This window comes from Oncorhynchus kisutch, linkage group LG27 (genome assembly GCF_002021735.2).
Source record: "Oncorhynchus kisutch isolate 150728-3 linkage group LG27, Okis_V2, whole genome shotgun sequence".
In the NCBI taxonomy this organism is placed as follows: Eukaryota; Metazoa; Chordata; class Actinopteri; order Salmoniformes; family Salmonidae; genus Oncorhynchus; species Oncorhynchus kisutch.
In genome coordinates, this window is record NC_034200.2 from 40715623 (window position 1) to 40739455 (window position 23833).

At 49.0% G+C, this 23833-nt stretch overlaps 1 protein-coding gene across 2 annotated transcripts; it reads left to right on the plus strand.

The window, feature by feature from the left end:
- Nucleotides 1-73: 73 nt before the first annotated feature.
- LOC109881752 (protein APCDD1) lies at nucleotides 74-22300 on the plus strand. 2 transcript variants are annotated; one of them, XR_004205857.1, is made up of 8 exons: nucleotides 74-641; nucleotides 7571-7757; nucleotides 12356-12566; nucleotides 12662-12838; nucleotides 14438-14581; nucleotides 17191-17512; nucleotides 17974-20700; nucleotides 20790-22300. XR_004205857.1 is itself a non-coding variant. In XM_031807212.1 (7 exons), exons 1-7 carry the CDS (start codon nucleotides 602-604, stop codon nucleotides 18432-18434), a joined length of 1542 nt encoding a protein of 513 aa, XP_031663072.1. In that variant the 5' UTR covers nucleotides 74-601; the 3' UTR covers nucleotides 18435-22300. The 2 variants fall into 2 exon arrangements, 1 of the variants encoding a protein (XP_031663072.1); XM_031807212.1 differs by having other exon boundaries at nucleotides 17974-22300.
- The last annotated feature ends 1533 nt before the right edge of the window (nucleotides 22301-23833 follow it).

The following is a 23833-nucleotide window of genomic DNA, read 5'->3' on the forward strand; positions in this document are numbered from 1 at the left end:
ATACACATGGATCCACTCCACCCGCCCGCCCCTACAAACTCCATCGGATGGAGACGGGGGGGGGGGGTTCTCTGCTAGCTCTCTCCTCTCTACACACACGACGACGCACGGGGGTCCGACTCCGAAACAGAGATTACCATAATGAAACAAATCTCCTGGAATAAAGTGGGATTCTCCGTGGTGTTGCAGGAACATGAGCGTCTCTCCACAAGTCTATATTCCGTTGCAGCACGTTGTTCTATTTAGTTTGGGGAGACAAAGAAAAACATGTCGCCAACTTCTGTAGTCGAACATTTCTTGTTTTGTAATAGAAGACGAGGCGCACTTAAACTTTAGATGGATCGGAGTATGGGACGTTCGTTTCTTCGTTCTTCGAAGCCGTACAAACACGTAATGAAATGATTCCTTGCGTTGCCGAAAATTCAGTTGAATAACAATTAAACTCATTATTCCAACATCCTCTGATGTTTGCTGGATATCATTGAGACACATTATGGACACGGAATGTTGGATTCCATCAAGTATTGACTGAGGACGCGCGGTTGAGGAACATTAACACTCAATAGAAACAGGCTCATCACTGTTCCCAAAGTTTACAGGAATGGGGCCTTCCGTAGTATTACTCGTCGTTGCGGTTTGCGGTAAGAGACATTACAATATGTGTTTTACTGAATTTATAATAATGGTGTTCGCTGTCTAATTCTAACTTTTCACGTAACTGTAAAATAGAAATGTTCCTTTTTAAATGTAATATTACTTTTAATTGGAGTCAATATGAAATCCACTCCTTAACAATAGTGTGCACAAGCGCACGCACACATAATTATGATGTTAGTTCATCAATTTGGTTTCCGCAATTACTATTACTAGATGTTATAGACCCTCCGTATATTACTAGATGTTATAGACCCTCCATATAGGGCCAAACTATACCTCATTAGGCCATAGTCTTGTGTAACCTTTGTTTAACCTTTATTTAACTAGGCAAGTCAATTAAGAACACATTCTTATTGGGGTTTATTACCGCCTACAAACCCGGACGACACTGGGCGCCGCCCTATGCGATTCCCAATCAGTTCGGTTGTGATACAGCCTGGTTTGTGCTTCATGTACATATATTTAGACTGTAACTAATTTTCTAAATATTTTTTCTCTATTTGGCCTGATAATTGTATAATATGGTAAAATATCCATGAGTCGAAAAGTTGTCACCAGAATTGAACAGAGTATTTGGTAATGACTAATGTGTTTGGCCAAATTGCTGGACATATTTGAGGCAAAGAAAGTAATAAAAGTGTAGCCATGGCAACAGCGTAGATGAACACAATGGGAGACAGGGCCGACTCCTCAAAACATCTCTCTCTCGACTTAAACTGACCTGTTCAAATCACTTGGCCACCACTTCAAATGAGCTACGAGATAAAAATACCTTTTAGAATCCACTTACCCATAAGTGTGTTTAAGTGAATCTAACATTCAATTAAGTGGGACTTTATTGCAGCCTATCCCTACAGTAGTGACACCGGGCTGGAGACTGTAAAACCAGGCTGTCAGACTGGATCAGTGTAGGCTGTAAAACCAGGCTGTCAGACTGGATCAGTGTAGGCTGTAAAACCAGGCTGTCAGACTGGATCAGTGTAGGCTGTAAAACCAGGCTGTCAGGCTGGATCAGTGTAGGCTGTAAAACCAGGCTGTCAGACTGGATCAGTGTAGGCTGTAAAACCAGGCTGTCAGACTGGATCAGTGTAGGCTGTAAAACCAGGCTGTCAGACTGGATCAGTGTAGGCTGTAAAACCAGGCTGTCAGACTGGATCAGTGTAGGCTGTAAAACCAGGCTGTCAGACTGGATCAGTGTAGGCTGTAAAACCAGGCTGTCAGACTGGATCAGTGTAGGCTGTAAAAGAAGGCTGTCAGACTGGATCAGTGGGCCATGGTCAAAAGTAATGCACTGCATAGGGAATAGGGTGTCATTTGGGACACAACCCAGAACAGAGTTAAGTAATGGACGGACAGACTGTATTTGTATTTATCACCATTAGTTCCTGCCAAGGCAGCAGCTACTGTTCCTATGGTTTATTATGGATCCCCATTAGTTCCTGCCAAGGCAGCAGCTACTCTTCCTGGGGTTTATTATGGATCCTCATTAGTTCCTGTCAAGGCAGCAGCTACTCTTTCTGGGGTTTATTATGGATCCTCATTAGTTCCTGCCAAGGCAGCAGCTACTCTTCCCGGGGTTTATTATGGATCCCCATTAGTTCCTGCCAAGGCAGCAGCTACTCTTCCTGGGGTTTATTATGGATCCTCATTAGTTCCTGTCAAGGCAGCAGCTACTCTTTCTGGGGTTTATTATGGATCCTCATTAGTTCCTGCCAAGGCAGCAGCTACTCTTCCCGGGGTTTATTATGGATCCCCATTAGTTCCTGCCAAGGCAGCAGCTACTCTTCCTGGGGTTTATTATGGATCCTCATTAGTTCCTGTCAAGGCAGCAGCTACTCTTTCTGGGGTTTATTATGGATCCTCATTAGTTCCTGCCAAGGCAGCAGCTACTCTTCCTGGGGTTTATTATGGATCCCCGTTAGTTCTTGCCAAGGCAGCAGCTACTCTTCCTGGGGATTATTATGGATCCCCATTAGTTCCTGCCAAGGCAGCAGCTACTCTTCCTGGGGTTTATTATGGATCCCCTTTAGTTCCTGCCAAGGCAGCAGCTACTCTTCCTGGGGTTTATTATGGATCCCCATTTGTTCTGGCCAAGGCAGCAGCTACTCTTCCTGGGGTTTATTATGGATCCCCATTAGTTCTGGCCAAGGCAGCAGCTACTCTTCCTGGGGTTTATTATGGATCCCCATTAGTTCCTGCAGCAGCTACTCTTCCTGGGGTTTATTATGGATCCCCATTAGTACCTGCAGCAGCTACTGTTCCTGGGGTTTATTAATATGATGACTTGCAACTCGACTTTGACTTTAACACCAATGACTCATGACTTGACTTGGACGAGAGCCTTATGACTCCACCTGCCCAGTAAATCATGGCTAATATAGTCGACAGCTATCCATCACACGAGGTTGTGTGTTTATGAGTGTGAGTAACTTGTTTCCTGGGTTTCTTTTTGCCTGGCTTGTGATGTCTGGAGCCTGTATTGTTATGTGCCCTCCTCACTGCTTGACTAGATTAGACTTGCAGATTGACTCGCCACCACGCTGTTTGAAGCTGGAAAAGATCAAATGATCAAAAGATCAAATGAGCACATTTGTGGCAGAGTGCCTCCTAGATTGGTTGTGTACTCTTCCTAACCTGCTGATTACGGGGGGGTGCTCTTCCTAACCTGCTGATTACGGGGGGGTGCTCTTCCTAACCTGCTGATTACGGGGGGGGGGGGGTGCTCTTCCTAACCTGCTGATTACGGGGGGGGGGGGGGGTGCTCTTCCTAACCTGCTGATTACGGGGGGGGGGGGGTGCTCTTCCTAACCTGCTGATTACGGGGAGGGGGGGGGGGTGCTCTTCCTAACCTGCTGATTACAGGGGGGGGGGGGGGGGGTGCTTGAACCTCTGCTTGTGTTTATGCTTCACACAGCATTTCTTACTCATTGTTAGAAAAATGTCTGGTCCAAATCGGATGCTAGGTACTATATTTATTTAAATTAGGGCCTAATTACTTTATTTAAATTGACTGATTTCCTTATATGAACTGTAAATCAGTAAAATCTTTGAAATTGTTGCATGGGGCATTTATATATTTGTTCAGTGTATATGAATTCTATCAATTAAGATGGCCAATTTGGATTTAATCAATTAGCTTAATTTCTCAGATTATAATTATATTTCATCAACTTAATGTCGCAGGAATGCTGATCTTATCTGTTTCTAACTACAGAAACGATTGTGGGTGGTGGGTGTCATGGCTGAAATGACATGGATTGACCATAAATAAAAGAGAACCACCGAGCTCCCAGCAGAGCTCTAGATCACAGAGAACCTTTCCAGTTGACACAGAACCACCAGTGAGTGAATGAGTCCATCTCCAAGACAAATGGCAATGTTGTGACAATGTTCCCGACCTGTAGTCTAGTCTAGTACTCAGGGTATGTATTTTATCTTTTAAAAGTGGTATTTCCTGCTGGTATGCGTGTTCTGAAAATAATGTAGTTATATTTACAGTTGTTTTATATAGTTACATGTGAAGTTATTGGCACACAGTCTGTGACTAGTATGTAAGGGCTGGGTATCAGGTGCAACAGTACAGGATCAGATAACAACGAGCTGTTGGTCACATTTCAAGGAAGCTATTCAGGGAAACATATCGAGGAAACTCGTCAAGGAAATACTCGACAACACATGCCCTGATGTCATTTATGCCTAGGAGACTATAGTCGAAAGACGTTGTCCACTTGAAAGAGTACCTGCTGTATATAAGGACTCCATAACACATTCATAACCCGTACAAACCACATTCATAACCCGTACAAACCCCATTCATAACCCGTACAAACCCCATTCATAACCCGTACAAACCACATAACCCATACAAACCACATAACCCATACAAACCACATAACCCATACAAACCACATAACCCATACAAACCACATAACCCATACAAACCACATAACCCATACAAACCACATAACCCATACAAACCACATAACCCATACAAACCACATAACCCATACAAACCACATAACCCATACAAACCACATAACCCATACAAACCACATAACCCATACAAACCACATAACCCATACAAACCACATAACCCATACAAACCACATAACCCATACAAACCACATAACCCATACAAACCACATAACCCATACAAACCACATAACCCATACAAACCACATAACCCATACAACCACATAACCCATACAAACCACATAACCCATACAAACCACATAACCCATACAAACCACATTCATAAACAGTACAGAGAAGTATTTCATAATGTCTATGGCTAAATGTAATGTTTATGGTGGTTATAGGCTAAATTATATGGTTATAGGCTAAATGTAAAGAGTTAAAGGTTGAGACTGAATCTGCAGATCATTCCATCGCTGGAGGATTCTGTTTAAGGTCTAATACTGCGGGTAATGGAGTCGCCAGTGACTAGAGTTTTCAATTTGTCAGAGCTAATGGTGGGAGGCTTCGGCATCTCAGACCCCGTAACGGGTGGAGGAGCGACCAGAGAAGGCTCGGCCTCTGATTCCGACTCGTTGCTTAGTGGGGAGAACAAGTTGAAAGTTTCTATCGGCTGGAGGCAAGTCCGAGTCAAGTCTCAAGTCAAGACCATCAAGTATCAAGACAAGTCTCAAGTACTAAACTTTGAGTTTTGAGTCCTAAACAAGTCAATGTGCCCTTCACCAAATGTCACTGTAACAGTTTGGGTCTAGAGTGTCTCCCACTTTGAAGTGGGGGATGACCGCGGCAGCTTTCCAATCGTTAGGGATCTCAGACGATACGAAAGAGAAGTTGAACAGGCTAGTAATAGGGGTCGCAACAATTGTGGCAGATAATTTAAGAAAGAGAGGGTCCAGACTGTCTAGCCCAGCTGATTTGTAGGGGTCCAGATTGTCTAGCCCAGCTGATTTGTAGGGGTCCAGATTGTCTAGCCTAGCTGATTTGTAGGGGTCCAGATTGTCTAGCCCTGCTGATTTGTAGGGGTCCAGATTTCGCAGCTCTTCCAGAACATCAGCTATCTGGATTTGGGAGAAGGAGAAGCGGGGGGGGGGGGCTTGGGAAAGTTGCTGTGAGGGGTGCTGAGCTGTTGATCGGGGTAGGGGTAGCCAGGTGGAAAGCATGGCCAGACGTAGAAAAATGCTTTTTGAAATTTCTTGATTATGGTAGATTTATCTGTGGCAACAGTATTTCCTAGCCTCAGTGCAGTGGGCAGCTGGGAGGAGGTACTCTTATTCTCCATGGACTTTACAGTGTCCCAAAACATTATGCAAATTTCTGTTTGAAAAAGCTAGCCTTTGCTTTCCTGACTTCCCTGAAAAGTTGTATATCGCGGGGACTATTCGATGCTAGTGCAGTCCGCCACAGGATGTTTTTGTGCTGGTCGACGGCAGTCAGGTCTGGAGAGAACCAGGGGCTATATTTGTTCTTAGTTCTACATTTTTTGAATGGGGCATGCTTATTTAAGATGGTGAGGAAAGCACTTTTAAAAAACAACCAGGTATCCTCTACTGACGGGATGAGATCAATATCCTTCCAGGATACACCGGGCCAGGTCGATTAGAAAGGCCTGCTTGCTGAAGAGTTTCAGGGAGCGTTTGACAGTGATAAGCGGAGGTCGTTTGACAGTGATGAGTGGAGGTCGTTTGACCGTGATGAGTGGAGGTCGTTTGACCGTGATGAGGGGTGGTCGTTTGACAGTGATGAGTGGAGGTCGTTTGCCAGTGATGAGGGGAGGTCGTTTGACAGTGATGAGGGGAGGTCGTTTGACAGTGATGAGGGGAGGTCGTTTGACAGTGATGAGGGGTGGTCGTTTGACAGTGATGAGGGGTGGTCGTTTGACAGTGATGAGGGGTGGTCGTTTGACCGTGATGAGTGGAGGTCGTTTGACAGTGATGAGTGGAGGTCGTATGACAGTGATGAGTGGAGGTCGTTTGACAGTGATGAGGGGTGGTCGTTTGACAGTGATGAGGGGAGGTTGTTTGACAGTGATGAGGGGAGGTCGTTTGACAGTGATGAGGGGAGGTCGTTTGACAGTGATGAGGGGAGGTCGTTTGACAGTGATGAGCGGTGGTCGTTTGACAGTGATGAGGGGAGGTCGTTTGACAGTGATGAGGGGAGGTCGTTTGACAGTGATGAGGGGAGGTCGTTTGACAGTTATAAGGGGTGGTCGTTTGACCGCTGACCCATTTCGGACGCAGGCAATGAGGCAGTGATCGCTGAGATCCTGGTTGAAGACAGCAGAGGTGTATTTACAGGGCAAGTTGGTCAGGATGATATCTATGAGGGTGACAATGTTAACGGATTTAGGGTTGTACCTGGTAGGTTCCTTGATCATTTGTATTGGAGAAGAAGAGCCTATTCGAACTGGTTGTCAAGGAAGATATTTTCTGAGGACTTAAAATTACTGAGTATTAAGCACATTATCCATATGAAGTCACCAATGACATGTTACAAATAAAGACTGGTTTGTCAAAGTGCTGTGAGCAGGGTTCGAAAACGGGGAGACCGCATTGGATTTCTGTCTCTGTTGACTCCCATTAGGTTGGACTGAGGGTTTGTAACCTATTGTCTCTGTTGTCTCCCATTAGGTTGGACTGAGGGTTTGTAACCTATTGTCTCCCATTAGTTTGGACTGAGGGTTTGTAACCGATTGTCTACGTTGTCTCCCATTAGGTTGGACTGAGGGTTTGTAACCTATTGTCTCCCATTAGGTTGGGCTGAGGGTTTGTAACTTAGTGTCTCTGTTGACTCCCATTAGGTTGGGCTGAGGGTTTGTAACCTATTGTCTCTGTTGCCTCCCATTAGGTTGGACTGAGGGTTTGTAACCTATTGTCTCTGTTGCCTCCCATTAGGTCTGGCTGAGGGTTTGTAACCTATTGTCTCTGTTGACTCCCATTAGGTTGGGCTGAAGGTTCGTCCCTCCACTACTCAGAGGGCCGCTCCAACCGCCTGCTGTCCCTGGATAAGACGTTTGGTCGTCCTGCTAAACACTCTCAGTGTCACCACATGTTGAAGCATCTCCACCACGGGGCCCGGATCACCGTCCAGATTCCCCCCAACATAGAGGGACACTGGGTCTCCACCAGGTACGACTAAACCAGGCTCCAAACCTAGCCCCAACCCTAACCCTCAACCCTAACTCAAATCCTAATCCTAACTCCAACCATAACCCTAGCGTCAACCCTCAACCCTAACTCTAATCCTAACACTAAATCCAACCCCAACTCTAACCCTAGCCTCAACCCTAACCCTAGCCTCAACCCTAGGCTCAACCCTAACCCTAACTCCAACCCTAACCCTAACTCCAACCCTAACCCTAGCCTCAACCCCAACCCTAACTCTAATCCTAACTCCAACCCTAACCCTAGCCTCAACCCTAACCCTTACTCTAACCCTAGCCTCAACCCTAACCCTTACTCTAATCCTAACCCCAACCCTCAACCCCAACCCTAGCCTCAACCCTAACTCTAATCCTAACCCTAACTCTAATCCTAGCCTTAACTCTAATCCTAACTCCAAACCTAACCCTAGCCTCAACCCTAATCCTAGCCTCAACCCTAATTCTAAACCTAAATCTAATTCTAAATCTTACCCTAATTTGTACTTTTTATTTTCACCTTTATTTAACCAGATAGGCAAGTTGAGAACAAGTGGAAGAATGTGCAAAGTAGAAATAGAAATAATGGGGTGCAAAATAAATAAATAAATACAGTAGGGGAAGAGGTAGTTGTTTGGGCTAAATTATAGGTGGGCTATGTACAGGTGCAGTAATATGTGAGCTGCTCTGACGGCTGGTGCTTACAGCTAGTGAGGGAGATAAGTGTTTCCAGTTTCAGAGATTTTTGTAGTTCGTTCCAGTCATTGGCAGCAGAGAACTGAAAGGAGAGGTGGCCAAAGGAAGAATTGGCTTTGGGGGTGACCAGAGAGATATACCTGCTGGAGCGTGTGCTACAGGTGGGTGCTGCTATGGTGACCAGCGAGCTGAGATAAGGGGGGACTTTACCTAGCAGGGTCTTGTAGATGACCTGTAGTCAGTGGGTTTGGCGACGAGTATGAAGCGAGGGCCAGCCAAGAGGTGGATCAGAGACTCACCAGCAGCAAGAGCGACATCATTGATGTATATAGAGAAGAGAGTCGGCCCAAGAATTGAACCCTGTGGCACCACCATTGAGACTGCCAGAGGCCCGGACAACAGGCCCTCTGATTTGACACACTGAACTCTTATCAGAGAAGTAGTTGGTGAACCAGGCGAGGCAATCATTTGAGAAACCAAGGCTATCGAGTCTGCCGATGAAGATGTGGTGATTGACAGAGTCAAAAGCCTTGGCCAGGTCAATGAATACGGCTGCACAGTATTGTTTCTTATCATTGGCGGTTAAGATATCGTTTAGGACCTTGAGCGTGGCTGAGGTGCACCCATGACCAGCTCTGAAACCAGATTACATAGCGGAGAAGGTGCGGTGGGATTCGAAATGGTCGGTAATCTGTTGACTTGGCTTTCGAAGACCTTAGAAAGGCAAGATAGGTCTGTAGCAGTTTGGGTCAAGAGTGTCCCCTTTGAAGAGGGGGATGACCGCAGCTGCTTTCCAATCTTTGGGAATCTCAGACGATCAGACGATACGAAAGAGAGGTTGAACAGGCTAGTAATAGGGGTTGCAACAATTTTGTCAGATCATTTTAGAAAGAAAGGGTCCAGATTGTCTAGCCCGTCTGATTTCTAGGGGTCCAGATTGTGCAGCTCTTTCAGAACATCAGCTGACTGGATTTGGGAGAAGGAGAAATGGGGAAGGCTTGGGCGAGTTGCTGTGGGGGGTGCAGGGCTGTTGACCGAGGTAGGGGTAGCCAGGTGGAAAGCATGGCCAGCCGTAGAAAAATGCTTATTGAAATTCTCAATTATAGTGGATTTATCGGTGGTGACAGTTTCCTATCCTCAGTGCAGTGGGCAGCTGGGAGGAGGTGCTCTTATTCTCCATGGACTTTACAGTGTCCCAGAACTTTTTTAAGTTTGTGTTGCAGGAAGCAAATTTCTACTTGAAAAAGCTAGCCTTGGCTTTTCTAACTGCCTGTGTATATTGGTTTCTAACATCCCTGAAAAGTTGCATTTCACGGGGGCTGTTCAATGCTAATGCAGAACGCCATAGGATGTTTTTGTGTTGGTTAATGGCAGTCAGGTCTGGAGAGAACCAAGGGCTATATCTGTTCCTGGTTCTACATTTCTTGAATGGGGCATGCTTATTTAAGATGGTGAGGAAGGTATCCTCTACTGACGGGATGAGGTCAATATCCTTCCAGGATACCCGGGCCAGGTCGATTAGAAAGCCCTGCTCGCTGAAGTGTTTCAGGGAGCATTTGACAGTGGAGGTCGCTTGACCGCTGGCCCATTACGGATGCAGGCAATGAGGCAGTGATCCCTGAGATCTTGGTTGAAAACAGCAGAGGTGTATTTAGAGGGTAACTTGGTTAGGATGATATCTATGAGGGTGCCCGTGTTTACGGCTTTGGGGTGGTACCTGGTAGGTTCATTGATAATTTGTGTGAGATTGAGGGCATCAAGCTTAGATTGTAGGATGGCCGGGGTGTTAAGCATGTTCCAGTTTAGGTCATCTAGCAGCACGAGCTCTGAAGATAGATGGGGGGCAATCAGTTCACATATGGTGTCCAGAGCACAGCTGGGGGCAGAGGGTGGTCTATAGCAGGCGGCAACAGTGAGAGATTTGTTTTTAGAGAGGTGGATTTTTAATAGTATAAGTTCAAATTGTTTGGGTACAGACCTGGATAGTAGGACAGAACTCTGCAGGCTATCTCTACAGTAGATTGCCTTTGGCCATTCTATCGTGTCTGAAAATGTTGTAGTTAGGGATGGAGATTTCAGAGTTTTTGGTGGTCTTCCTAAGCCAGGATTCAGACACAGCTAGAACATCCGGGTTGGCAGAGTGTGCTAAAGCAGTGAATAAAACAAACTTAGGGAGGAGGCTTCTAATGTTAACATTCATGAAACCAAGGCTACGGTTACAGAAGTCATCAAAAGAGAGCGCCTCGGGAATAGGAGTGGAGCTAGGCACTGCAGGGCCTGGATTCACCTCTACATCACCAGAGGAACAGAGGAGGAGTAGGATAAGGGTACAGCTAAAGGCTATGAGAATTGGTCATCTAGGACGTCCGGAACAGAGAATAAAAGAAGATTTTCTGGGGGCGATGAAATAGCTTCAAGGTATAATGTACAGACAAAGGTATGGTAGGATGTGAATACAGTGGAGGTAGACCTAGGCATTGAGTGATGATGAGAGAGATATTGTCTCTAGAAACATAATTGAAACCAGGTGATGTCATCGCATGTGTGTGAGGTGTAACTGAAAGGTTGGATAAGGTATAATGAGCAGGGCTAGAGGCTCTACAGTGAAATAAGACAAACACTAACCAGAACAGCAATGGACAAGGCATATTGACATTAAGGAGAGGCATGCTTAGCCGAGTGATCATAAGGGTCCAGTGAGTAGTGAGGTTGGTTGGGGTAACGGCGATTCAGACAGCTAGCTGGGCCGTCGGCAGTCCAGTCGTGAAGGCCCGGTGGGCTCGGCGTCGGCAGTAAAACGTGTCCGGATAGGTGATTGTAGCCCAGCAGTGGCTGATGGAACTCTTCAGCTGGCTAGCTCCGGGATAATTGATGTTTGCTCCGGGACCGACGTAAGCCAATAGTCACTCGGATAGCAGCTAGCTAGTTGCAAGGTCCAGGTGTAAATGTCCAGAGCTTGCGGTAGAAATCCAGGGATATGGAGAGAAAAATAGGTCCTAACTCTAACCCTAACTCTTATCCTGACCCCCAACCTTAACGCAATCAAAGATGCGTTGTAGACAAGCACATTTCTTTTGACTTTTAAGGTAATTTACAGTTGAACCGAAATCTGTAGTGCAGAGTGCTTTTGACTGAATTCCCGTCTCCAACAGATACATTTTCTGTCTGGGGGGGAAAAACTCAGACGTGGGAAATAATCAGTATGATGTTTACTTTGGAAGACACACAACTCTTAAGTCCTCTCCCCATCCACCTCTCTCTAAATCCTCTTCCCATCCACCTCTCTCTAAATCCTGTCCCCATCCACCTCTCTCTAAATCCTGTGCCCATCCACCTCTCTCTAAATCCTGTGCCCATCCACCTCTCTCTAAATCCTGTGCCCATCCACCTCTCTCTAAATCCTGTCCCCATCCACCTCTCTCTAAATCCTGTGCCCATCCACCTCTCTCTAAATCCTGTGCCCATCCACCTCTCTCTAAATCCTGTGCCCATCCACCTCTCTAAATCCTGTCCCCATCCACCTCTCTCTAAATCCTGTGCCCATCCACCTCTCTCTAAATCCTGTCCCCATCCACCTCTCTCTAAATCCTGTCCCCATCCACCTCTCTCTAAATCCTGTGCCCATCCACCTCTCTCTAAATCCTGTGCCCATCCACCTCTCTCTAAATCCTGTGCCCATCCACCTCTCTCTAAATCCTGTGCCCATCCACCTCTCTCTAAATCCTGTGCCCATCCACCTCTCTCTAAATCCTGTCCCCAACCACCTCTCTCTCAATCCTGTCCCCATCCACCTCTCTCTAAATCCTGTCCCCATCCACCTCTCTCTAAGTCCTGTGCCCATCCACCTCTCTCTAAGTCCTGTGCCCATCCACCTCTCTCTCCGTCGGCCAGCTGTGAGGTACGTCCTGGCCCAGAGTTCCTGACGCGGTCGTACCGGTTCTTCCCCAACAACACGTTCCAGGCCAACCAGTTCTACTACAGGGACAACCACTGCACCACCCCCACCTACACCCTGGTGGTCCGGGGACGGCTGAGGCTCAGACAGGCCTCCTGGATCATCAGAGGAGGAACAGAGGCTGACTACCAGATCCACCGCACACAGGTAGGGGGGTGTGTCTTCCAGCATGACCATGTGTGTGTGTGTGTGTGTGTGTGTGTGTGTTTATACAGTACATGTGTATCTATCCCACTACTCAGGTGGTGTGTCACAGTGCAGAGGTGGCCAAGGACCTGAGCCAGCGGTTGAACTGGAGCTGTCGGGGCGCCATGAGGAGCAAAGCACCATGGGAACCCAATGTAAACTATGAGCTGTGGAGTGAGGAGGGTGGCTGTGACTGTTCCAGGGAGCTCAACTTCTCCATGCACGAGTTGCAGGTTAGTGAGGAGGGCTCCGAACTGGAAGGTGGCCTGTTCAAATCCCACTCTAGACTAAATCTGGTTGGGAGCGGGTTGGCAGCTAGATGCCATATCCAGTTGTTGTGTTCTTGAGCAAGGCACTTGACCCTTAGAAACTGCCCAGGGGGCATTGCACCTCTGCTCAGACCACACCAACCTGTCTGTTTATGTCTTTCCAAGGGAGAAAGTAGAAGATAATACATTTCTGTTGGACATTCTTCTAAATTGGACACTAAAGTATCTCCCCCCCCAACCCCTCCGTCTCCCCCCCTAAACCCTCCTTCTCCCCCCCAACCCCTCTGCCTCCTTCTCCCCCCCCAACCCCTCCGCCTCCTTCTCCCCCCCAACCCCACCACCTCCTTCTCCCCCACCAACCCCTCCCCACCAACCCCTCCGCCTCCTTCTCCCCCACCAACCCCTCCGCCTCCTTCTCCTCCTTCTTCCCCCCAACCCCTCCGCCTCCTTCTCCCCCCCAACCCCACCACCTCCTTCTCCCCCACCAACCCCTCCCCACCAACCCCTCCGCCTCCTTCTCCCCCACCAACCCCTCCGCCTCCTTCTCCCCCAACTCCTCCGCCTCCTTCTCCCCCAACTCCTCCTTCTCCCCCCCAACCCCTCCGCCTCCTTCTCCCCCCCAACCCCTCCGCCTCCTTCTCCCCCCAACCCCACCACCTCCTTCTCCCCCACCAACCCCTCCCCACCAACCCCTCTGCCTCCTTCTCCCCCACCAACCCCTCCGCCTCCTTCTCCCCAACTCCTCCTTCTTCCCCCCAACCCCTCCGCCTCCTTCTCCCCCCAACCCCACCACCTCCTTCTCCCCCACCAACCCCTCCCCACCAACCCCTCCGCCTCCTTCTCCCCCACCAACCCCTCCGCCTCCTTCTCCCCCACCAACCCCTCCGCCTCCTTCTCCCCCAACTCCTCCGCCTCCTTCTCCCCCAACTCCTCCGCCTCCTTCTCCCCCAACCCCCCGCCTCCTTCTTCCCCCCAACCCCCCCCGCCTCCTTCTCCCCCACAACCCCCCGCCTCCTTCTCCCCCAACCCCCCCGCCTCCTTCTCCCCCAACTCCTCCTTCTCCCCCAACTCCTCCTTCTTCCCCCCAACCCCCCGCCTCCTTCTCCCCCACAACCCCCCCGCCTCCTTCTCCCCCAACCCCCCCCCGCCTCCTTCTCCCCCACAACCCCCCCGCCTCCTTCTCCCCCAACCCCCCCGCCTCCTTCTCCCCCACAACCCCCCCGCCTCCTTCTCCCCACAACCCCCCCGCCTCCTTCTCCCCCACAACCCCCCCGCCTCCTTCTCCCACAACCCCCCCGCCTCCTTCTCCCACAACCCCCCCGCCTCCTTCTCCCCCAACCCCCCTGCCTCCTTCTCCCCCAACTTCTCCTTCTTCCCCCCCAACCCCTCCACCTCCTTCTCCCCCCCAAACCCCCCACCTCCTTCTCCCCCCCAAACCCCCCACCTCCTTCTCCCCCAACTCCTCTTTCTTCCCCCCCAACCCCTCCTTCTTACCCCCCCCAACCCCTCCGCCTCCTTCTCCCCCCCAAACCCCCCCACCTCCTTCTTCTTCTCCCCCTGCAGCTGCAGCGTGTGGAGAAACAGTACCTCCATCATAACGTGGATCACCTGGTTGAGGAGCTGTTTCTAGGAGACATCCACACTGAGAAATCCCAGAGGATTTATTATAGGCCGTCTAGCTATCAGGCTGCGTTACAACATGCTAAGGTTAGTACTTTACTGTATATCGTTGTGTGTGTGTGTGTGTGTGTGGTAGTGTGGACACTGTAGTGTGGTACTTCCACACTGAGCGTGCCCAGAGGATGTGCTACAGACCTTCTAGCTACCAGGAATTCTTCCAGACCTCCAAGGTGAGTATTGCTCTGTCTGTTGTCCACCTCTTAACAGACTTTGGCTTCAGTTGACAATTGTATTGGGTGGCCAGTTCAGTTCTAGGGCCTGTTTGTTCCTTTGTATACAGTTGAAGTCGGGAGTTTACATGCACTTAGGTTGGAGTCATTAAAACTTGTTTTTCAACAACTACACAAATTTCTTGTTAACAAACTATAGTTTTGGCAAGTCTGTTAGGACATCTACTTTGTGCATGACACAAGTCATTTTTCCAACGATTGTTTACAGACAGATTATTTCACTTATCACTGTATCACAATTCCAGTGGGTCAGAAGTTTACAAACACTAAGTTGACTTTGCCTTTAAACAGCTTGGAAAATTCCAGAAAATTATATCATGGCTTTAGAAGCTTCTGATAGGCTAATTGACATCATTTGAGTCAATTGGAGGTGTACCTGTGGATGTATTTCAAGGCCTACCTTCAAACTCAGTGCCTCTTTGCTTGACATCATGGGAAAATCAAAAGAAATCAGCCAAGACCTCAGAAAAAAAATGGTAGACTTCCACAAGTCTGGTTCATCCTTGGGAGCAATTTCCAAACCGCCTGAAGGTGTTGGGTAGAGCCCAGTGTGTGGGGGGTAGAGTCCAGTGTGTGTGTTTGTGTGGGTAGAGTCCAGTGTGTGTGGGTGGGTAGAGTCCAGTGTGTGTGGGTGGGTAGAGTCCAGTGTGTGTGGGTGGGTAGAGTCCAGTGTCTGTGGGTGGGTAGAGTCCAGTGTCTGTGGGTGGGTAGAGTCCAGTGTCTGTGGGTGGGTAGAGTCCAGTGTGTATGGGTGGGTAGAGTCCAGTGTGTATGGGTGGGTAGAGTCCAGTGTGTATGGGTGGGTAGAGTCCAGTGTGTGTGGGTGGGTAGAGTCCAGTGTGTGTGGGTGGGTGGGTAGAGTCCAGTGTGTGTGGGTGGGTGGGTAGAGTCCAGTGTGTGTGGGTGGGTAGAGTCCAGTGTGTGGGTGTGGGTAGAGTCCAGTGTGTGGGTGTGGGTAGAGTCCAGTGTGTGGGTGTGGGTAGAGTCCAGTGTGTGTGGGTGGGTGGGTAGAGTCCAGTGTGTGTGGGTGGGTGGAGTCCAGTGTGTGTGGGTGGGTGGGTAGAGTCCAGTGTGTGTGGGTGGGTGGGTAGAGTCCAGTGTGTGTGGGTGGGTGGGTAGAGTCCAGTGTGTGTGGGTGGGTGGGTAGAGTCCAGTGTGTGTGTGGGTGGGTGGGTAGAGTCCAGTGTGTGTGTGGGTGGGTGGGTAGAGTCCAGTGTGTGTGTGGGTGGGTGGGTAGAGTCCAGTGTGTGTGGGTGGGTGGGTAGAGTCCAGTGTGTGTGGGTGGGTGGGTAGAGTCCAGTGTGTGTGGGTGGGTGGGTAGAGTCCAGTGTGTGTGGGTGGGTGGGTAGAGTCCAGTGTGTGGGTGGGTAGAGTCCAGTGTGTGGGTGGGTAGAGTCCAGTGTGTGGGTGGGTAGAGTCCAGTGTGTGGGTGTGGGTAGAGTCCAGTGTGTGGGTGTGGGTAGAGTCCAGTGTGTGGGTGTGGGTAGAGTCCAGTGTGTGGGTAGAGTCCAGTGTGTGGGTGTGGGTAGAGTCCAGTGTGTGGGTGTGGGTAGAGTCCAGTGTGTGGGTGTGGGTAGAGTCCAGTGTGTGGGTGTGGGTAGAGTCCAGTGTGTGGGTGTGGGTAGAGTCCAGTGTGTGGGTGTGGGTAGAGTCCAGTGTGTGGGTGTGGGTAGAGTCCAGTGTGTGGGTGTGGGTAGAGTCCAGTGTGTGGGTGTGGGTAGAGTCCAGTGGGTAGAGTCCAGTGTGTGGGTGTGGGTAGAGTCCAGTGGGTAGAGTCCAGTGGGTAGAGTCCAGTGTGTGGGTGTGGGTAGAGTCCAGTGTGTGGGTGGGTAGAGTCCAGTGGGTAGAGTCCAGTGCAAGAGAGTAAAAAAATATATATATTTAAAAAAAATGTAAAGGGTCAATGCAGGTAGCCATTAGATTTGCTATATAGCTTATGGCTTGGGGGAAGAAGCTGTTCAGGGTTCCGTTGGTTCCAGACTTGCCGCTTGCCGTGCGGTAGCTTGCCGTGCGGTAGCTTGCCGTGCGGTAGCTTGCCGTGCGGTAGCTTGCCGTGCGGTAGCTTGCCGTGCGGTAGCAGAGAGAACTGTCTTTGACTTGGGTGGCTGGAGTCTTTGACAATGTTTTGGTGCTTTCCTCCGACACCGCCTGGTTTTGAGGTCCTGGATGGCAGGGAGATCGGCCTCAGTGATGTACTGGGCCGTACTCACCACCCTCTGTAGCGCCTTGCGGTCGGGTGCCTTGCAGTTGCCATACCAAGCGGTGATACAGCCAGTCAAGATGCTCTCAATGGTGCAGCTGTAGGACTTTTGGAGGATCTGAGGACCCATATCAAATATTTTTAGTCTCCCTGAGGGAGAAGCTGCTCTGTCTCTTTACCTCTCTGAATCTTCTCTCCTCCTCCAGAACCATGACCCCGGCTGCGTCGCCTGTCTTATCATCTACCGGTCGGATGAGTTCCACCCTCCCATCCTGGCGCCGCGGGTGGACATGACAGTGGGGCTGACTGGCCAGTGGGTGAGCCAGCGCTGTGAGGTCCGTCCTGAGGTCCTCTTCCTGACCCGTCACTTCCTCTTCCATGACAACAACCAGACCTGGGAGGGCCACTACTACCACTACTCTGACCCCATCTGCAAACACCCCTCCTTCAGTATCTACGCTAGAGGGAGGTACAGCCAAGGGACGCACTCTACTAGAGTTATGGGAGGCACGGAGTTCGTCTTCAAAGGTAAAGGGTCAAAGGTTGAGGTTAAACCCTGTTGCGGTTCATTTTGAAGTGTGTGGTTGAGATGTTGATCTGTGTATTTCAGAAAAAAATTGATCACTGAACTCGTCTCTTGCATTCTCTCCCTCCTACCCCCCCTCCAACTCTTCCTCCCTCCCTCCAACTCTTCCTCCCTCCCTCCAACTCTTCCTCCCTCCCTCCTACCCCCCCTCCAACTCTTCCTCCCTCCCTCCTACCCCCCCTCCAACTCTTCCTCCCTCCCTCCTACCCCCCCTCCAACTCTTCCTCCCTCCCTCCTACCCCCCCTCCAACTCTTCCTCTCACCCCCCCTCCAACTCTTCCTCACCCCCCCTCCAACTCCCTCCCTCCTACCCCCCTCCAACTCCCTCCCCTCCAACCCCCCCTCCAACTCCCTCCCCTCCAACCCCCCCCTCCAACTCTCCCTCCCTCCCTCCCCCCTCCAGTGAACCACATGCGTGTGTTGCCCATGGACCTGGCCACCACTTCTCTCCTCAACGTGTTCAACGGTAACGAGTGTGGCGCCCAGGGCTCCTGGGAGGTCGGAGTTGAACAGGACGTCACCCTGACCAATGGCTGCGTGGCGTTGGGGATCCGCCTCCCACACACAGAGTACGAGCTGTTCCGCATGGAACAGGATGCCCATGGACGATACCTCCTATACAACGGACAGAGACCCTCGGACGGGTCCAGCCCCAACCGTCCGGATAAACGAGCGACCTCGTACCAGATGCCCCTGGTCGAGTGTTCCGCTAGCAGTCAGAGGTCAGAGGGCATGGGAGAGGAGGATGAGGACCGACACCTTAGGCTGAGTAATGGTGGAACACCGTGGAACCAGAACAGCAGGAACTTTGCTGTGGTTCTCACATCGTTGGTTTCACTTCTGTTGTTCCTTTGCCATAGTTAAGGAACAGACTGACTGACTAAAGTCTCTATTTTTTTACATAGAGACACTGACGAGAGACGTTAGTGTGAATGTGTACTGTGTACTGTGGAACATGAGAGAGGATTCTATTCTACCCCTGAGATAACGAACTACTGTAGCTTCTACCCTGTGGGAAAGGAGACTGCTTCTGTGACTTAAACGCACTTGAACTTTTTCAAGGAGCTCTTTTTGGCTCCTTGAACGTTGTGGAAGCTGGGGGTTGACAACGTGGAGGGCGAGTGGAGAGAGGGAGGGTGAGGGGGCGAGGGGAGAGAGGAGGGCGAGTGGAGGTTTGTGGTATATGACCTTGTGTATATATATATATATATATATATATATACACACACACACACACCACACCTTTCAGGCCTTATTGCTTAACTGTAGAAGCACACTGCTCAAAAAAATAAAGGGAACACTAAAATAACACATCCTAGATCTGAATGAATGAAATATGCTTATTAAATACTTTTTTCTTTACATAGTTGAATGTGCTGACAACAAAAAGCACGCAAAAATTATCAATGGAAATCAAATTTATCAACCCACGGAGGTTCTGGATTTGGAGTCACACTCAAAATTAAAAGTGGAAAACCACACTGTGATTGACTTGGAGTTACATTGTGTTTAAGTGTTCCCTTTATTTTTTTTGAGCAGTGTATCTGGTTGTGTTCATTTCAGACCCACCTTGTATCTGTCGGACAGAAGATGTTTTCTACAGCAATATTACAAATATCACATTCTTATTGGTACGACAAGTAGATGAAATAAGATACATGTATATGTAAAAAGCAATAATATACTATATTTCATTGTTAGAAAATAATGAAGATGAACGTGAGCTCCCATGTATGGGTTCAGAGTTGAAAGGGTTCAGAGGTGAAAGGGTTCAGAGGTTAAAGGGTTCAGAGGTTAAAGGGTTCAGAGGTTAAAGGGTTCAGAGGTTAAAGGGTTCAGAGGTGAAAGGGTTCAGAGGTGAAAGGGTTCAGAGGTGAAAGGGTTCAGAGTTGAAAGGGTTCAGGGGTTAAAGGGAAATACATTATCCATACAATAGGACTAGGGATAATGACATCACCTACATTATCAGAGACTTCCTTGACTAATATAACGTAACCAATATGCTACTGTTTCGACTCCTCAACCCGATACCAAAAAAAGAACAAATGTCAAATTAAACACCACTTGTTGCTCTAACCCCATAAAGAAACATTTCATGTACAGGTCAGCAGTTATGCCACATTTAGAAATGATGGTGGGGTTTTGATTTATTTAAGTAAAGTAGGGTACTCCTTAAACAACCTCTTCATCACAGGGTGTACAGTATGTATAACAATTAAAGAATTGATACTGTAAACAGTTTATAATGGCCTCATTGAGATTTGATAGTGTACACTGGTAATAATGGCCTCATTGAGATTTGATAGTGTACACTGGTAATAATGGCCTCATTTTGTTTCAGAGTTTTGTCGTCAGAAGCGTAAACAGCACCAAGTTCAAACAGGGGTGTGGCCAAGTTCAAACAGGGGTGTGGCCAAGTTCAAACAGGGGTGTGGCCAAGTTCAAACAGGGGTGTGGCCAGTGTTTCTGTGCCTGCAGGATTTTGTTACAGCCTGATTGTACTAATCAACTGATTGGTTCTAGCCAAAGCCTGCACCCACACACTAGCCCTGGCATATGTTTCCCCAACCCTGTACAAGCAATATATCATTATATTTATGAGCACAAGTTTAATTTGAACCTTTTATTTAACTAGGCAAGTTAATTAACAACAAATTATTATTTACAATGACAGCCTAGAGAGTAGCTAGGGACAGTTGAAGCCCTCTACAGCCTAGAGGGTAGGTAGCTAGGGACAGTTGGCCCAGTTGAAGCCCTCTACAGCCTAGAGGGTAGCTAGGGACAGTTGAAGCCCTCTACAGCCTAGAGGGTAGCTAGGGACAGTTCAAGCCCTCTACAGCCTAGAGGGTAGCTAGGGACATTTGAAGCCCTCTACAGCCTAGAGGGTAGCTAGGGACAGTTCAAGCCCTCTACAGCCTAGAGGGTAGGTAGCTAGGGACAGTTGGCCCAGTTCAAGCCCTCTACAGCCTAGAGGGTAGCTAGGGACAGTTCAAGCCCTCTACAGCCTAGAGGGTAGCTAGGGACAGTTCAAGCCCTCTACAGCCTAGAGGGTAGCTAGGGACAGTTGAAGCCCTCTACAGCCTAGAGGGTAGCTAGGGACAGTTCAAGCCCTCTACAGCCTAGAGGGTAGGTAGCTAGGGACAGTTGGCCCAGTTCAAGCCCTCTACAGCCTAGAGGGTAGCTAGGGACAGTTCAAGCCCTCTATAGCCTAGAGGGTAGCTAGGGACAGTTCAAGCCCTCTACAGCCTAGAGGGTAGGTAGCTAGGGACAGTTGGACCAGTTCAAGCCCTCTGCAGCCTAGAGGGTAGGTAGCTAGGGACATTTCAAGCCCTCTACAGCCTAGAGGGTAGGTAGCTAGGGACAGTTGGCCCAGTTCAAGCCCTCTACAGCCTAGAGGGTAGCTAGGGACAGTTCAAGCCCTCTACAGCTGGAGAGGTTTCTACCTTTACACCATGTTATCACCACGACAACCCAGAACACTTACCTTACTATTTAAAGTTATCTTGTCTGTGTCACGCCCTGATCTGTTTCACCTGTCCTTGTGCTTGTCTCGAACCCTCCTCTAGGTGTCGCCCATTCTCCCCTGGGTACCTCTCCCCATTCTCCCCTGGGTACCTCTCCCCATTCTCCCCTGGGTACCTCTCCCCATTCTCCCCTGGGTACCTCTCCCCATTCTCCCCTGGGTACCTCTCCCCATTCTCCCCTGGGTACCTCTACCCATTCTCCCCTGGGTACCTCTACCCATTCTCCCCTGGGTACCTCTACCCATTCTCCCCTGGGTACCTCTACCCATTCTCCCCTGGGTACCTCTACCCATTCTCCCCTGGGTACCTCTACCCATTCTCCCCTGGGTACCTCTACCCATTCTCCCCTGGGTACCTCTACCCATTCTCCCCTGGGTACCTCTACCCATTCTCCCCTGGGTACCTCTACCCATTCTCCCCTGGGTACCTCTACCCATTCTCCCCTGGGTACCTCTACCCATTCTCCCCTGGGTACCTCTACCCATTCTCCCCTGGGTACCTCTACCCATTCTCCCCTGGGTACCTCTACCCATTCTCCCCTGGGTACTTGTTCTCTGTCGGTTGCCAGTTTGTCAAGTCAACCTGTATCAGCTACTGCTTTTCCCCAGTCTCTATTTCTCGCTCTCCTGGTTTTGACCTTTGCCTGTCCTGACCCTGCCTGCAGTCCTGTACCTTTGACACTACTCTTGATTACCGACCCCTGCCTGACCTGACCCTGCAGTCCTGTACCTTGGCCCCTACTCTTGATTATCGACCCCTGCCTGACCTGACCCTGACTGCAGTCCTGTACCTTGGCCTCTACTCTTGATTACCGACCCCTGCCTGACCTGACCTGTTGTTTTCCTTCCCCTTGCTGCTGTAATACACATTGTTACTTCAACACAGTCTGCATTTGAGTCTTACCTGAAACGTGATAGTCTGATTGTGAGAGTTATTGACTGAGCCTCATAAAATGAGTGCTGATCTAGGATCAGGTCCCCCCCCTGTCCATGTAATCTTTTTCTTATTCATGAAGATCTTAAAAATATATATCATTTATATCATATTTTTTATCAAATGTATTATTTTAGCTGGAAAGTTCACCGCTTCTGATGTTTTGAATAGAAATGGTCATTCAGCCATTATTGATATATTGTTTTAAACTGAAACATGTATTAGTTTGTCTAATTTGAATAAACCCTGTTTGATTTGATCTGTATCAACGTCGGTTAAGACTGTTGTCATTCTATTGCTCATGAGCTTTGTTACTATTTTATCACAGTGTATTAAATATTATGGGTCTGTACTCAGTAGGGGACTTTCCACATGTTCCTGGTTTTAATACAACGTGTTGATACATGGAACTAGGGGCACTAATCTACCAGCCTGACCATCACCCCACAGTCTAATCCACCAGCCTGACCATCACCCTACAGTCTAATCCACCAGCCTGACCATCACCCTACAGTCTAATCCACCAGCCTGACCATCACCCTACAGTCTAATCCACCAGCCTGACCATCACCCCACAGTCTAATCCACCAGCCTGACCATCACCCCACAGTCTAATCCACCAGCCTGACCATCACCCCACAGTCTAATCCACCAGCCTGACCATCACCCTACAGTCTAATCCACCAGCCTGACCATCACCCCACAGTCTAATCCACCAGCCTGACCATCACCCCACAGTCTAATCCACCAGCCTGACCATCACCCCACAGTCTAATCCACCAGCCTGACCATCACCCCACAGTCTAATCCACCAGCCTGACCATCACCCTACAGTCTAATCCACCAGCCTGACCATCACCCCACAGTCTAATCCACCAGCCTGACCATCACCCTACAGTCTAATCCACCAGCCTAACCATCACCCCACAGTCTAATCCACCAGCCTAACCATCACCCCACAGTCTAATCCACCAGCCTGACCATCACCCCACAGTCTAATCCACCAGCCTGACCATCACCCTACAGTCTAATCCACCAGCCTGACCATCACCCCACAGTCTAATCCACCAGCCTGACCATCACCCTACAGTCTAATCCACCAGCCTAACCATCACCCCACAGTCTAATCCACCAGCCTAACCATCACCCCACAGTCTAATCCACCAGCCTGACCATCACCCCACAGTCTAATCTATCAGCCTGACCATCACCCCACAGTCTAATCTACCAGCCTGACCATCACCCCACAGTCTAATCTACCAGCCGGACCATCACACTATCAAGCCAACAAATAGACCTGCTATGCTAAGAGGTCCGAACCTCTAGACGCGAGTTCGCTAGGTATATAATCGCTAGTATATAACATTATATAATGTTACTTACCCTACATTATTCATCTCATATGCATACGTATATACTGTACTCTATATCATCGACTGCATCCTTATGTAATACATGTATCACTAGCCACTTTATCTATGCCACTTGGTTTACATACTCATCTCATATGTTATACTGTACTCGATATCATCTACTGTATCTTGCCTATGCTGCTCTGTACCATCACTCATATATCCTTATGTACATATTCTTTATCCCCTTACACTGTGTATAAGACAGTAGTTTTCTGGAATTGTTAGTTAGATTACTTGTTCGTTATTACTGCATTGTCGGAACTAGAAGCACAAGCATTTCGCTACACTCGCATTAACATCTGCTAACCATGTGTATGTGACATAAAATTGGATTTGGTATTGGGTTACGGTTGCTACATTATCCCCTTCCTACTGGAGAGTCTAAGAGGAA